The sequence below is a fragment of the Acomys russatus genome, chromosome 10 (genome assembly GCF_903995435.1).
Source record: "Acomys russatus chromosome 10, mAcoRus1.1, whole genome shotgun sequence".
In the NCBI taxonomy this organism is placed as follows: domain Eukaryota; kingdom Metazoa; phylum Chordata; class Mammalia; order Rodentia; family Muridae; genus Acomys; species Acomys russatus.
This window is the reverse complement of record NC_067146.1, coordinates 34,062,672-34,078,075: the sequence shown is the minus strand read 5'-3', so window position 1 is coordinate 34,078,075 and position 15,404 is coordinate 34,062,672. Positions and strand designations below refer to the sequence as shown.

At 41.6% G+C, this 15,404-nt stretch overlaps 1 protein-coding gene across 1 annotated transcript in view; it reads right to left on the bottom strand.

Moving 5' to 3' along the window:
* Window positions 1-1,453: 1,453 nt before the first annotated feature.
* Pon2 (paraoxonase 2) overlaps window positions 1,454-15,404 on the bottom strand; it is a 33,022-nt gene continuing 19,071 nt past the window's right edge. Inside the window, exons 3-9 of the mRNA XM_051151966.1 lie at window positions 12,510-12,565; window positions 8,421-8,586; window positions 7,723-7,849; window positions 5,528-5,728; window positions 3,412-3,493; window positions 2,573-2,701; window positions 1,454-1,964 (exon numbers count right to left, since the gene is read on the bottom strand). Of these exons, the coding sequence (XP_051007923.1) occupies window positions 1,806-1,964; window positions 2,573-2,701; window positions 3,412-3,493; window positions 5,528-5,728; window positions 7,723-7,849; window positions 8,421-8,586; window positions 12,510-12,565 (920 nt within the window). The 3' untranslated portion in view covers window positions 1,454-1,805. The remainder of the gene's footprint in view (window positions 1,965-2,572; window positions 2,702-3,411; window positions 3,494-5,527; window positions 5,729-7,722; window positions 7,850-8,420; window positions 8,587-12,509; window positions 12,566-15,404) is intronic.

Below are 15,404 nucleotides of genomic sequence, written 5' to 3'. Positions count from 1 at the left end.
CAGATCTGGGAGCACGGCTCACTATTGGAGCACTTGCCTAGCATACATCAAGCCTTGGGTGTGATCTCTAATACTGCAAAACATAAAACAGACACACACATACACACACACACACACACACAGGAGGGGAGGGAGGGAGGGAGGGAGGGAGAGAGGGAGAGAGAGAGAGAGAGAGAGAGAGAGAGAGAGAGAGAGAGAGAGAGAGATACTAGTGCCAAATCCAACTGCAGTGTCTGTTGTTTTGAGCAATGATGACTAAATGACCAAATCTTTTCCTCAGCAAATGATCATAAGGTCATCATAAATAATACATATTATACTTACTGTTTGATATAGCAGTCTCTCATACTCATTGATACCTCAAATCAGGGTTTATTAAAACCTTTCTTTCTTGCCTAAGATAAGCAAGGCATGTGCTTATTAACATATACTCCCTTTTGCATAAATGAAACTTTTAACAAATGTAATGAAAAGCAATGTTACTTGATGCCTGCTGTACTCTGGCATTCCTTAGGAATGTGTCTTTTTAGATAGATTGCCACGGTTAGCATCTCCCAACCTGAAAACATCCCTTCCTCAACTGTATCCTTAGGTAAAGAGTATCATTGCCCTATCATCTAATACCTAACATTTTCCCCTTGGATAATGGAAGCAGTGAGAAGCATTAATTTCCTTGGTCCTGAAATTCATCACCCAATTCTTTCTTAACAGAATAAGTTGAAAATTTGAAAATAATAAGTAACAGTAAAAAAGAAAAAAAAAAAAACAAAAAAAAAAAAAAACCAAAACCCACACAAATACAAGCTAAATGAACCAGAGTACTTCTTCTGCAACTTCCATTTTAAAGCCATTAAATCATTCAACAAAACAGAGAACTCAAATTGGTATCTTGGGGAAAAAACAAAAACAAAACCAAACAGACCAAAACAACAACAATAACAACAAAAACAAAACAAAACAAAAAACCCACAACAGAACCCACTATTTACAACAGGGAGAGAATTGCCATGAAGTACTGGTTCTATGGCAGAAGCTTCACGGAATGGCTAATGCTACAGGGTCTGGCATTAGAAACAGATTGATATTCACCCTTAGGAGATGTGTGACCTTGACCCGTTGTGAAATGTTAACCACGGTACAATATCGACCTCTACTCCCTCCAGGCTGCAATTAAGATTAAGTGAAACAATGAGCTCAGCACTTCCCAATTGTTGGCCATTTGGTAACTAACTGCCAAGTGTCCTAATGATAATGAGGAAGACGGAAGATGGGGGTGGGGTGGGGGAGTGAAGCAAAAGGCTTTGCTAAGTGACAATGGTAATTTATAATAACATTTTAATTGAGAAAAACCCACATGTTAGTCTTTAACACAGTAAACAAAGCTGGAAGTACAAGACATCAAAATGCTATCTTTGAGTAGTCCCGAACGCACACACACAGCGGTCACAGCACGGGGATCAGTGGACATAACTCACTCCGTCTCAGTGGACTCGTACATGGTGGAGGCACGGAGGGGAAGCCCCTCTGTGCAAAAGGCACTCACTTCATGGAAAAGCAGCTTTCTTCTCTCTTCCCGGGTTGGCATTAAAAAAGAAACAAAGCCAAAACCCAACAATAATGTTTATTTTCTTTGGCTGCCGAAAGTGCATGAGAATTGTGGGGCCTTTCCTTATTGAGATAAACCTGAACTATGTATATGGTACAATCCCAGGTCAGGACTGTTGGGTAAAACTTCCTCAGGATTAGCAATTCATCAAAAGGTTATTTTATTACAACTTATTGCACTTGTGTGCCAAAAATAGAATTCAGAGTTCACAGTACAAGGCTCTCTGGTATAGAGTTCCTACGAGAAGTTTCCTATCGTATATGGTCGCCACAGAACTTCCCTGGAGGACAGACCCGTTGTTGATATATACTGTAGTCACTGATGGCTTCTCGGATAGAATGTTCTGGATTCGAAGAACCTATCCAGAAAGATACAAAGTATTACTAAGGAATCTCACACCCAAACACCAATAATCCCCTGTCTTCTCCAACCACACAAGATTAAGAAGGCATGCTGCTGTAAACAGCAGTTACCTTAAGGCTTAAATGAAAGTACTTTCTCCGGCCTTCAAAGAAAGGACTTTTTAAAGCACCTCATCAAGCTATGGCAGCACAGGATTTTGTGTGATTACAGCAATTGAACATTAATAGCAATGGGCTCCCAACACTATGCCTGCTTCGACTCTACTTCACCAGGTACAAAACTCCTGTCATGTGGTGAGTTGACAATAAACCAGGAATTTTTTAAATTGCCAGAATTCCACATGAACAGAGCCTGTGTCGTTATAAAAATTACTTTTGACTAGTTCCCACCATAATTTAATACATCAAAAGATTACTTTTCTCAACGCATTTGAACAATGTAACATTCTGCCAATTATTGGCTTAAAGCAATTACAAAACTACCTCACAGGTTTATTGTATTATCGGTTTAAAAGAACTAACAAATCATCCTTGTGACAGTTTATTCCATTATTAGTTCAAAGGACTTGAATAATTAAGGTTGAAAAACTCAAAATATAAAAACCTCTGATGAGGGAGGGTGGTTCGGGTCATACACGAAGAGCTTCTGGCCGTTAGGGTGACAGCCAACCCAGATGTCGCCCGAGGAAGGATCAATAGATAAATTGTCTACAAGCGTGCCCAACTGCAGAACCTTACAAAGAAATAACATCAATGTCTAAATGATGCAAGCAACCTGATTAAATAATTTAGAGCTAACCTTTCCTGCTCCTATGCATGTGGGGACATTACACCTCCCCGCACCTGCCCTTTTAACACTGATATCGCTTAAAATAAATTTAATGAACTGGCTTGGGGCCATTCTTCAGCTTCTCTGAAAGTAAGAAAACTAGGGTCTAATCCATCTGTCCAAATGATAATAATAATGAACTGCTTTTGTTTTAAAAGATGCACAATGGTCTGTTAGCTTAAGGAAGTCCATCAAGGCAAGATAGGAAATTCTTAACCTAAGATATATGCTCTGTTGGCAGAAAATAATAATGGTGCGCAACTCAATCTCTAGCTTCATTTATTATTGAAAAAATGGATGTTCATAAATCTTCATTTGAAAACTCAACTCTTTTCAATTGTGAAAAGTCTTATTTGGATTTATTAGATGTCATCAGTACACCACAGAACAGTCCTAAACCTGATGCCAATATCACTCAGTCCACTGCTGGCTGCAACCACTGTCCATCCTACTTATGGATGCCGTCTTATTGGATGGGTGATATCTAAGAATATAGACTGGCTGCCCTGTCTGGACCTATGTTGTGTTTTCAGTGTGATAGTCTTACAGTTAGCCACACTATAATATTGCAAAGAACAATCAATTAGCATCCACACAGAAAATTAAATATTTACCTTTAATTGAGTTAAATTCATATTAGGTTGTTTTTCAAAGACACGGATTTCATGAGCCAGTATGTCAGCAACATAGACATACCTGTTTAGAAAAGACGGTGGTTAGCGCTCTCTGCCAACAAAGACATCTTAATACAGCAGAAAAGAGAAAGTCCTGAAATCTGTTTAGAAGTTCACAGGGATGCCCCTGGAGGACTGTTTGACAAAGGTCAACTTTTATTTAAAAAGAATAATAAGCCCTCAAAATCAACTCAGCGGTGCTTCAACAATCATGGAGTTACTAAATATGTTTTCAAGGGGGTTGTAAAAGATATCAATTAAATATAAAATTCACAATATTTGCTACTGAAATAACAAAAAAGCTTTGTTTTATTATATAAAACAAGCTTTTGGCCTTATAGCATATAATTTACTATTTTTATCATGTCCATATAGAATTATATGGCATGAAATACTTTAAATGTTTCTTAACATATTAATGTTTAATAAAATATTAATACAGTCTTAATATTATGATAATTATTTATCCAGAGCTGCATGTCTGTACCTACAGGGCAGTGAGTGAGGGTAATTCATGAAATTGGAACCCAGTATTCCATGGCGTCTGCCCCATTGGGCAGTCTTCCTGCATGAGGCCAAAATACCAGATTGTGGAAAAGACACACAGGGAAGGGACACAACTTTGCTCTTCAAACATTTCCAACACTCTGGCCAATTCAAACTGGTCTGTGCACATGCAATACCAACGCCAGTACCAATACCAGTACCATGAGAATGAGTTCAAGTCTAGAGACTGAAGAGATGTCAGGGTGTAGAAAGGCCTCCAAAGGAGGGGACACTTGTACAAGGACAGGAGGATGAAGCTCCTTCTGAAAGCAAGTCAGCCAAGGCAGAGGGGTGTGAGCTACAGGGGGGCATCAGCAAGGTAAAGAGCTCTTGTCCTATGAGAAGTGTGGAATCAAAAAAGAGGGTGAAACTACTCTTTTAGAGCAATATCGATGACCTTTTCCTTCTTTGATCTGATTGACCTGGATTCTACTGAGTGCTTTGAATAAAGAAGCAGCTTGAGGACAAATGGCTGGCTGAGTCCAGCTGACTGGGTAGGCTCTTTCCAGCTGGTGCTGTAGTGGACACTTGCAGCCAGAGATAGGGATGGCGTAACCAGGAGGACCACAGTAGCAGACTACAAAAGATGGAGGTAGTTTGAAAGCAAACTGCAATGGACACAGAAATGCCAAAGGTGGAAAATGGAGAATTGACTGGATAGAGCAGGCTGGGCCAGCTAGAGATGGTTTGAGTGATCTATATTTGTTTTCTGTACTGAAAAGGAAAGTACTAAGTACACCCCAAGACAAGAACACTTAATTGCCAAATTCACAACTACAATATCTGTGGTAGTTTTGCTTGTTCAGTGCAGTAAGGCAGAAAAAAACAAAACCTAAGAATTTAAAACCTTTTCTTCTAAGTTGTGATTGTATACATAAAAATAAGAAGAGGGTTTTTTTTTTTTGTTTTTCTTTGGCAAACAATTTGGCAACATATATTAAGGCTAACATGGAAAAGATTCACATGAGGTCTATTCATAGGGGTTCATTCTACAGAAATTTCATGTAAATATTCAAATAAGTGAGACTCTCAAAGAAGCAACTGGTATCTTTCCTGGGATTTTAACCCATTTTGTTTAAGTCCAAAATCCTCAATGCTGGCTTGGGGGGCGGTGTTTACTTTAAAATAGTAACTGGACGTATTGTGGTAAATGAGAAGCATGAAGTGGTTTTGGTACAGGAAAAAAAAAATAAGCAAATTATGTATACATCAACAGAGAAATCCTCAACCAGTCTAAAGTCATCCTTACGAGGGAATAATATAGTCAACAGAGTGGCATTAATGAATAATTAAAAGTTTTTTGAAGGAGGAGTTTAAAAACCTGTTATTTTTCCTTTTTGTCTTATGTTTAAAACATCAAATCATTCTACTGTAGTGTTATTTAATGTGCAATCCATGTTGTTATACATAAAATGAAAAGTGATGCATTGAAACGGAAGGGATTTGTTTATCAGGACAATTTACTTAGAAGAGGAGACAGTATGTGGGGGGGGGGGGGGGCGCTGTATACTTTTTGTCAGGTGAAATATTGATCCCATTGGCTGAATCGAATCCTTCTGCCACCAGCTTCACTTCTTCTGGACTGTAGTAAACAACATTTGCCCAGTGCAGGTTCAAGTATGTCTCCAAATACTTTAAGAAAGGATCCGAGAAGTAGTGGTCGTTGGTGGCATAGAAGTGGGCCGGCCCAACAGCTATGATGTCATTCACACTGGAAGAGAAAATGACCATGGCAGAGGAAGTCAAAAGCCTTAATGTCTCTGTGTAGAAGATTAGATGAGTGTTCCCAAGCTTTACACAGCAGGGATTTTAAATTTGGGGGAGCCCCGCCCCACACCTCACCCCCCCACCCAGTAAAGAGAAGCTATGATTACATGACTATCCAGAGCCTTAGGCAGTGCACTATGACGGAAACTGCAAGAGAACAGTTACATACAGTATCAGGCAATCAGAGGGCAAGGCCTTTACCAATCATGTCAGGATCCCTTATGGTAAGGGAAGAGATCTAGCCAAGTGCAGTGACACACACGTAATTCCAGAACTTGGGAAGTAGAGGAAGGAGGAACTTGACTTCAAATTCAACCAAGGCTATACACGAGACCTTGTCTCCGGGGGCTGGGGGGTGGGGTGGGGGGAGAAGCATTCTTTTATTTCTTTTATTATCATCATCTTTTTTCTTTCTTTCTTTCTTTCTTTCTTTCTTTCTTTCTTTCTTTCTTTCTTTCTTTCTTTCTTTCTTTCTTTCTTTCTTTTGACACGGTCTCCGATAGCCAGCCTGGCTTGGAATTGACTGCATAGCTGAAGAGAACGTTGAATCCCTCATTTCTTTGTCTCTACCACTCAAGTCCTGCTATTACAGGTGTGTGCCATCATGCCCAGCTAAAGGCATGTCTTCTGACACACGCATTACAGGATTCAAAGCCACCTATAAAGACAGAGCTGCTCAGGTGTGGAACTGCAGGAGGCCACGCCGTGACTAGGCTGTCAGTCACATTTATCCCACCCTCATTTATTCTGCTGCTGGGACTTTCCTGAGGTCCCTTGCTTAGTCATTAGTCAAACTAAGGTTGACTGCTCAATTTCTACCTGCTTCACAAAGCTGCCAAGCTGGGAATGAACAGGCATTCAATAAACAGGTGCAGAGAGACAAGCGATGGAATGGTCCGAGAACAGTGCCTCCAGTGAGAGATTGATATGCTAAAAACAATTACCATTTCCAACCAGTTAGGCAAAGGCGTTATTAAACTGAAATTCCAATTATCTTATGCAAAAATTTCTGAAAGAGCTGCTTTCTTCTCTGTCAAATGAAAAATTCAGAGCTACAAGGAAGGCTTTTTTTTCCCCCCCTCCTGAAAAAGCTCCACAATTCAGACTGCCTGACTGGTAGTCATGCCCCTGTTTATTATGATGTGCACTTTGGGGAAGGATGATTGGGCATTGCATGCTTATAATCTAGATGGGGAAGTAAAGATGAAAAAACATCTATCAGGTTTAGACGTAGAGTAGGAAGCTAGTGCAAACTGGGCTGAGAGGGGTCCCTGAGTCTCCTTTAGTGACACTGTCTATCACTGCCATTTCTGTAGTAGTGGTCCCCTTGCAGCCTGGATGCTCAATTCTGCAGGCGAGCAGCCCCAAGCTCAACAGACAGCATGTGTGTGCTTTGTATAAAGCCCTTGAGTCCCACAAAAGTCAAGCTACTCCTCCAGGGATGGCCAGGTATTTGAATGCTAAGTTATTTGAAGTGACTGTGATGGCCATAAAAAGTGGTAGGCTTTATCTTTTGGTCTCAGACTGGGCCTGAGGAGTGTCACCCTTAAGTCTTCTGTTTTCATCATTTCGCAAGAGAGTTCATTCAGAAGACTAATTGTTGGAAAGGGTTGGTCATGAAACCAAGAAACTACTGGGCATGGTTTCCCTGATCTACATGAAATCATACACACACACACACACACACACACGCACGCACGCACGCACGCACGCACACATGCACACGCACACACATGCACACACACACATGCACACACACGCACACGCACACACATGCACACTCACATGCACACACACGCACGCACACACATGCACGCACATGCACACGCGCATGCACACACACACACACACACACACACACACACACACACACACACACACATCCCTACATAGAAATGCTGGAGTTAAGCAGGCAAATGAGAACAAAGAGGAAAGTACCTTGGAAGGAGCTCATGTTTAATTGTTTTCAGGTGCAACAGAGAATTTTCTTCTTCTTCAAATTTAAAAATCTCCACTGTATTCTTGAATTCTGGGTGGTTCACAACAAAGAGGTAAACTGTATCATCTAAAGGATGGAAAGAGTGCAGAGTCACTTTACGATATATACACAGGACCCGGGGGCAGTGGGCAGGCAGTGACACTACAATGCCACGGGCACAGGAAGGTTGAAGGCACAAGCTGTTCAACAGCCTAACAGATTATTCTTCTTGCTGGTCCTTCCCAATCCCATTGGCCTGCTGTTAGTTCTGATCATGGGTCCCGACTTTTAAGAAAGAGTGGTTCCCCACTCTATATACAGAATTCGTACATAATGTGTTCATGGGCTCATTTTGAGATAGAGAATTTTTTTTTTTTAATGCAGTGATCACAGGTCTAATGAAAAGGTCAGGAAATCTAAGCATTCTTTTGCTTGTTAACTGTTAGACATCTCAAAATGCAGCTTAGGAGACACGTGGACAAGCAGCTGGTAGGAAGAACATAGGAAGAACATAGGAAGAACATTGTCCCCTTCCAGTGTGTGTGTGTGTGTGTGTGTGTGTGTGTGTGTGTGTGTATGTGTGTGTGTTGGGGCCTTTCTCCACAGCCACCCATAAAGCACTGTGTGTTCTTCACCTCGGCAGCTCAGTAGCTCTTACCATCATCTATGAAAGTGCTAATGCCATGTGGGTTAAATGAAGCCAAATCAAAGCCCCAGCTGACTCTTAACTCCAGTGCCCTTGGTTTTTCTTCTTTGAGATCCATCATCAGTATGGCTCCAGGTTTATCTGGTGCAAAGCTGTGGAGCCCTGGAAACTTGAGGCCCTTTGGAAACAGTGGGAGGAAAAAAAAAGAAACACAAAGGCTTTAGGTGCCTTCCTGAACTAGGTGTCTAGTGTTCATAAACGATCAGTAGCAACTTTAGTTCAAGTTGGTGCCACTGAGCCACACGTACAAAGAAGGTGGGACTAACAGTTAGGAACACAAAGGAAACAGAACAGAAGAAGAAATGACAATTGGGAGCCGGAAATTGCACAATGATTTTTGTTGAGGTGGTAGACTGAGAAATTCCAGGCAGAGGTGAGAGTCAGGAGAGTAGACAGTCACCTACAAACCGTGGAAAACCCTTACATTCCAGGCCTATGCTCTGCTACAGTCGGGAAGGCTTGAAAACTGGTCAGCAACACCCGTTGGTGTTTCTTTGAAAGGATACCCTTCATACAGCTAGATGGGTAGTTTACTCCACGTCTCCATGGCTACCCCCATGGACATTCAGGACCAGGAAAATGGCTCTGTTGCTTCTGCCTTTGCTTCCTTATCATCTCCGTCCCCTCTGCATCCAGATTGTGGCAGATTTATGACACACCTTTAACCAAAACTCTAATGCTTCCCAAGAGAAGATTACTAGAATGATTTAGGATGGCTCGAAAGCCTTTTTCCACCTCCCTCCCATGCCATCTCTCCTCACCCTATGTCTTTCTTCCAGACCCACAATGTCTTAGGCATCCAGGCTTCATGACCTTCCATGATAAGTCAGCATGTTCTCATGTCAGGGTTTACTCCCAGACCAACCTGTCCAGGAATGCTTCCCTCTAGAGATGCAGGGCTCCATCCCTCAATTTATTTACACTATTCCAGATGCCAGCCTTCCTGTGAACCCACCTCCAAGCACAGTACCCATCTGGCCTGACTTATCCTATCCCTCTCTCTACCACCCCAGTGCCATTGGCATGTGATACACTGCATGGGCCAAGGTGAAAGCCAACATGCTGCTGTGGAGGCTACCACTGTCCTATGCTCAGCTGGGTACCTTGATGCTCAGGTCTTGTGCACTGTCCTTGCACTCCTCTTGATGTTCACAAGCCTCTTCTCAGCAAATGGGCAAGACTCACCCTTTCATTCACCCACACTTGGGGCAATGTCCCTTTTCCAAATGACAGCATGATGCCACACACACCAGTACCATTACTCTCCACTGCCCCATCTCTCTGTCACCATCAGACAAAGCTTGACCAGACTGGTAGGAACACAAGCAAGGCCTCTTGTCTATTTCCTGCTAGATCCCAGAATCTGGAGCATGGCAAATAACCCATCTTTCCTCCCATCTGTCCATGGTGTCTCCTTTACCCTGTCCTGGATCATCACATTCATATTGTTAGGGGACACTTTGGGTTCTTTTGATGTCTCATATATATTCTGGTACCAGTGTCACTCCTCAATCACCACTGGAGTATCTATGTCCAAGTGGAGCATGGAGAAAGAGATGGCACTTTATATGTACACTTTGAACACAAATCTTCTCTTACTAGTAAATCTGCCAGTTGGCTCTCTAAGTTGTTTAAAAAAAAAAAAAAAACAGAGGCTCACAGTATCTGAAAATAATGGTCACTTTTGTCTTTTGAGTTCTATTTCACATTCCTCTTTTTTTTTTTTTTTTTTTTAATTGTATTAGGTTATTAGGAACTCCAGGGGACTGGCAATATGTCGTGGGGGGAGGGGGCAGAGGGGGGAAGGGGGGATACAGAGTTGCTCCCCGCTCTTGAACATTAATGGAAATATAGCTTACGTTTTGCCATTAAGAATGGGGTTTGGTGTTGGTTTTGGGGAATTCCTCTTATTTCTAGTTGTCTTGGAACTTTTAATCAAGAGGGATCGTTGAATTGTATTAACAGCTTTTATGGCATTTGCAGAGATGATCTGGATTGTCTGGCTAACGATAAAATGCAGAATCTTCCTCCCACTCTTAAGGAAAGCCTTACCGGTGATAATAAACTTCCTATGAAGTCACTACTGTATTCATTTTATTATATTTTGTGTAAATTTAAAGGCACAATAAAAACACAAAGACTCATGCACAGAGGTTGACGTGAAAAGGAAAGTCTTCATTTTTACCGTCTATCTACAATTGTCTGCTTTCACGCTGGGTGGCCCAGTAAGTAGAAAACACTCCAGCTATGTCAGCGCTTCATGCCGGCCCCGTGTCAGCAGTGACTAATCCTTATTCTTCATTTATGACTCTCAACAGTAGTGCCGCTCCGTCACCTGACGGCTCTACTCCAGGGTGCTCACTGCTCACACCTACCGTCACACCTTCAATCACGTCAGTATCTCCCTGCTCTAAGCTTTTGTTTTCTTTTTAAGTACATCAAAATACAAATAATAAGCCAGCCGTGGTGACGCACGGGCCGCTGTGAGTTCGAGGCCAGCCTGATCTACAAAGTGAGTCCAGGAAAGCCAAACCTATACAAAGAAACCCTGCCTCGAAAAACCAAAACAAACAAACAAACAAACAAACAAACTGTAACTGTTCCTCCTGAGGACCACAGCAGTTCTTTTTGCACCAGAGGTCACATCCATCTCTTCAGAGGCTTTCCTACAAGAACCATCAGGAACCAGAGGAGTGCTCCAACCCTCAAGCTCCTCCGTGTTGAGTTAACTCACCTTTCTTATAAGCCTGGTAACTGTTTTTTACTAGTGTTGTGACTATCTTCTGATGTATCTCCAAGATTCTCCATCTCCCTCCTGAGCCTCAGAGCCTGAAAAGAATGCTTCTGAGAAGGACCAGAAGAACTACAGGTGGGTTGTGACGTCAGGTACTTCTTCCACAAGAGACACTGGACAAGGACAATGTGACTATTGCCCAGATCAGGAAAATGGGCTCAGAACCACTCAGTCGCCTTCCATCTAGACATCCTCTGCACCACAACCACAGGCAACAAGTCTGAATGCCTTTCTAACGGACACACAGAAGGGAGATTATTCATCAGCATATAGGAATTCTTCAGCAAAAGAGAAGCCTTTGAATAATTGCAGTAGTCAGTTTTTCAGTTATGAGCTACTCAGAGGGATGCATGGGTCTTAGTTTGGGAAAATTGGTATATATTAAATAATAAGTAGCACATATCAATATAAAATTGACTATGCTTAAAATGGAACATATAGTGGGAAGGATAAGATGCTATATTGAAAATAGCATAGTGGTAGCATCTAGTATCCACAGTGATGCCGTGTGTGTGTGTGTGTGTGTGTGTGTGTGTGTGTGTGTGTGCGTGTATGAGAGAGAGAGAGAGAGAGAGAGAGAGAGAGAGAGAGAGAGAGAGAGAGAGAGAGAGAGAATGGGAGCGCACAGGGGTAAGGCTCAGAGGACAACTTGTGAAAGTGAGTTTTCTCTTTCTATTGTGTAGGTTCCTATGCTTAAACTCACCTCATGTCATCAGGCTTGGAGACAGGAACTTTTACCTGCTGAGCCATCCTTCCAGATCTCACTACTTTATTTTTTTGGGGGGGTGGGGACAAGCCCCTCTCAGTGAACCCGTGGTTCATTGGCCTGTGACTCTTTCTAGTTCTGTGACTACCAGCATCCCCTGCTGTGTGCTCTTTTGTTTCTGCTTTTGGACAGGGGCTCAGAGAATGGAAACCCAGGTCCCATGCTTGCAAAATGATCACCATACCAACTGAGCCTTCTCTCCAGGCCTCAGGTATCTTTGTAAATAACATCTTACAAAACAATTTGAATTGGACTGTTCTAGTGCTATACAGACTGGGAGAGAAAAGGTAATCAGTCAGTAAACTCTTCATCGCTGTACTCAGAAAAGTTTAAGGACATTTTCCAACCCATCCTAACCTGTCTTCTTCACAGAATTTACCTTGAGAGGTGAGGAATTTAAAAATCTGCTTCTGCTCTATGTGCTTAAACAGATGGTCCTGTCTGTGCCCTACTGCCCATGGGAAGAGAAGACAGTACTTACCACACTAAAGAAAGCCAGGCCATTGGGAAGGATGTCAATGTCTTCAGCGCCAGTTTCTGAAAGTTCAAGCAGTAGATAAATGTCATTATCAGACTCTGCTATTGGTTTAAGATAGCATAACCGTAGCTTTGTTTATCTGCCTGTCTATTTCTTTAGGGATGGATCTAATTTCTCTTTCAAGGCACCGTTGTTTTTAATAAACGTCAGTCTAAACCCTTTCCTACAGTGAACTTCTGACTTTAAATGCTAGATATTTTATGTTTACTCAAATCAAAGTCAAGTTATCACCACATTTCTGAGCATGATACAGAAACAAGTTGACATCTGCACACTTCTAGGGTAAACATCCAGATGTCTGTATAGAAGTAATTGACAACAGGGGAATATTACTTCCACAAGGAAGGGCCCGCAATCATTTAACCATGCAAATCACCCGTCCTCCTCCCTGCCCATTCAGTCTGAAGCAAAAAGACATTTTTCTCATTAACAGAGAGAAGACACCTGGGATTACATAGTCCCTTCCCCCAAAAGGAAAAGAAACAGTGGCTATTTGTTCTCATAATCAAACAAAGCTTCCCAATTAATCTTAAAATTATAGGAAAACTAACAAAAGAAAATTAATGAAAAATATCGTGGACTTATGCCCACTTTTAGCTTTTGACTCCAGTCTCCCGGCCAAGCTACAATTACTATTGATTGTTATTGATTGTCCGCAGTACCCTCCATACAGCATAGCAAATAATTAGGCGAAAGACTTTCCCCACGGCCTCACTGTACACATTTCACAGACAGATAATAGAGATCCAAATCCAAGGAAAGGATAAAAATGGCTTATATTAAGCCAAATCATGACACATTCTTTCAGTCAACGAGATCCAATCTTCCTCCTTAAGACCACTCCAAAGGTTATGGCTGAGAATATTTCTATGCTGTCAAAACCAAAAAGCACTTATGTCATCATTTGGTCTTAATTCATGACTTTGCCTGTGGGTGGTCCCCCCACCCGCCTCCCAATCCATTACTCCACCATAGAACAGAAAAAGCAAAGCATAATTAAGAACACAGGGAAGTTTATAGCAGTAGCCCTTCTACCAGGTCCTTAGAAGGAAGGCTTATATAAAGAAGCATAGTCTAATGGTGGGGAGGGCCCCTGGGTCCCCACAGATAAGCTTCAGGGAACCCTTGAACCCGCTGAAGTTCTATGCACTGAAAAATGCCTTGAATATATACAGAGGAGACCTTTTCTGTGACAAGAGCCCTTGGTTTGTAGGCAATCCATGAAAGGGTCTGTGCTAAGCCCCAGATGTTTAAGAATTACCAGATATCCTATTATGTTCAGCTTTTGGCATCAGATGCTATGTTGTCATCATCATCTACAAAACTGTGGTATGTTCAGCTTTGACACTGGATGCTACAGTATCACTCACTATCATCTACGAGGTCCATGCTTGAGTTGGAAAAAAACCCAACAGTGTTTAAATAAGTTTAGGAGTTTAGCAGTTAGCTATCATTGGCCACAGGTCTACACCCACGTTCACACACATAGACACAATGCCTGTCCAGGTATCGTTTTCTGAGTCCATATAATAGAAACTCAGTTAACTGACTTTTTACCCCTGACAACCATTTAAGAACATTGAAATTCAGCGTGCACACACTCATACATATAAAAAGGGCAGCAATAGCAAGCCACTCTTTCTGGATGGGGAAATGATGAGTGATTTTTGTTTTTTACTTTTCCTCTTTCTGTTTTTGACATTTTCTATAGGCTACAGGTATATCTTCGTAAGAGAATTCATGCCTGGTTGTGTGGGCCTGTGTTCAATCACCAAGCCTAATGCTAAATGTATGCATAAGTAAATGAACAGATAACTCATAAGGATATAATTTTCTATAAATAATGTATCAATGTATCAATAACTAAGAAAATGGCTGTAAAAGACACTTCATTTCAGCCACATTAGACCTTTTTTTCCCCCCCTATTTAATCCTATAGCCCAAACTCCAGTGAGGAAATGGAATTTTGTGTCTTGCTTATTTTGGAATGTTTTCAAGATCTACTTGCCCATGTTCATGTCTATAGCTAATATCACAGCAGGCTTTTTTAATCATCTCCCATCATGCCTTCAATGATGACTGCAAGTGCAATCATTTCTGCAGGAAGAAGTCTTCTCCCTCTTCAAATCCAATAGCAATATCAGCAACAATAGCTGCTAATGTAATCCAGTGCTTAGAAACTATGAGCTATTTGTAAGTAATTTTCATATTTTCAGAACACTGAGTAGTATTGTTTTCTCATACTTTATATATAAAAGGGAAAAAGCCTTTGGGAGGTTAAGTTGCAAATCAATCAATCAATCAAACAATCAATCAGTCTCTGCCGGAGAAGGTGAGATTGGAGTCTTTTGATCTGACCTACAAGTATCAGGTTATTGTTTAATGAACTTTTTGTTAGACCCATAGCCTGGTTCTCCCTAGAAACTCCACACTTGGGCAGCAAGATAGCTCGGTGGATAGAGCTGGTCACGCAGCCCCACCATCTGAGTCTGAGTCATGGTACCTAGAGAACCTACTCCCCAAAGTTGTCCTCTGACTTCCACACAGTGATAAATTAACAATGAATGAATGGATGAATGGATGGATGGATGGATAATAGATACATTTCACTTTGTCAATTCAGTCATGAACAATTTCAAAGTTGAGATTTTCTCCCCAAATTTTTTGCTTCAGTGTCTTTCACTAAAATCGTCATCAATTCAAAGCTTGACCCTTTCTTTAACACCCTTTCTCTAGACCTTCTTCTCATTCAGCACACCTGCTTTTGACCCTTGTACATCTGCCTCAGAGAAGGCCAGCCATTCCCTGGTTTTACACTCTCCTGTTTCTCGTTGTTGC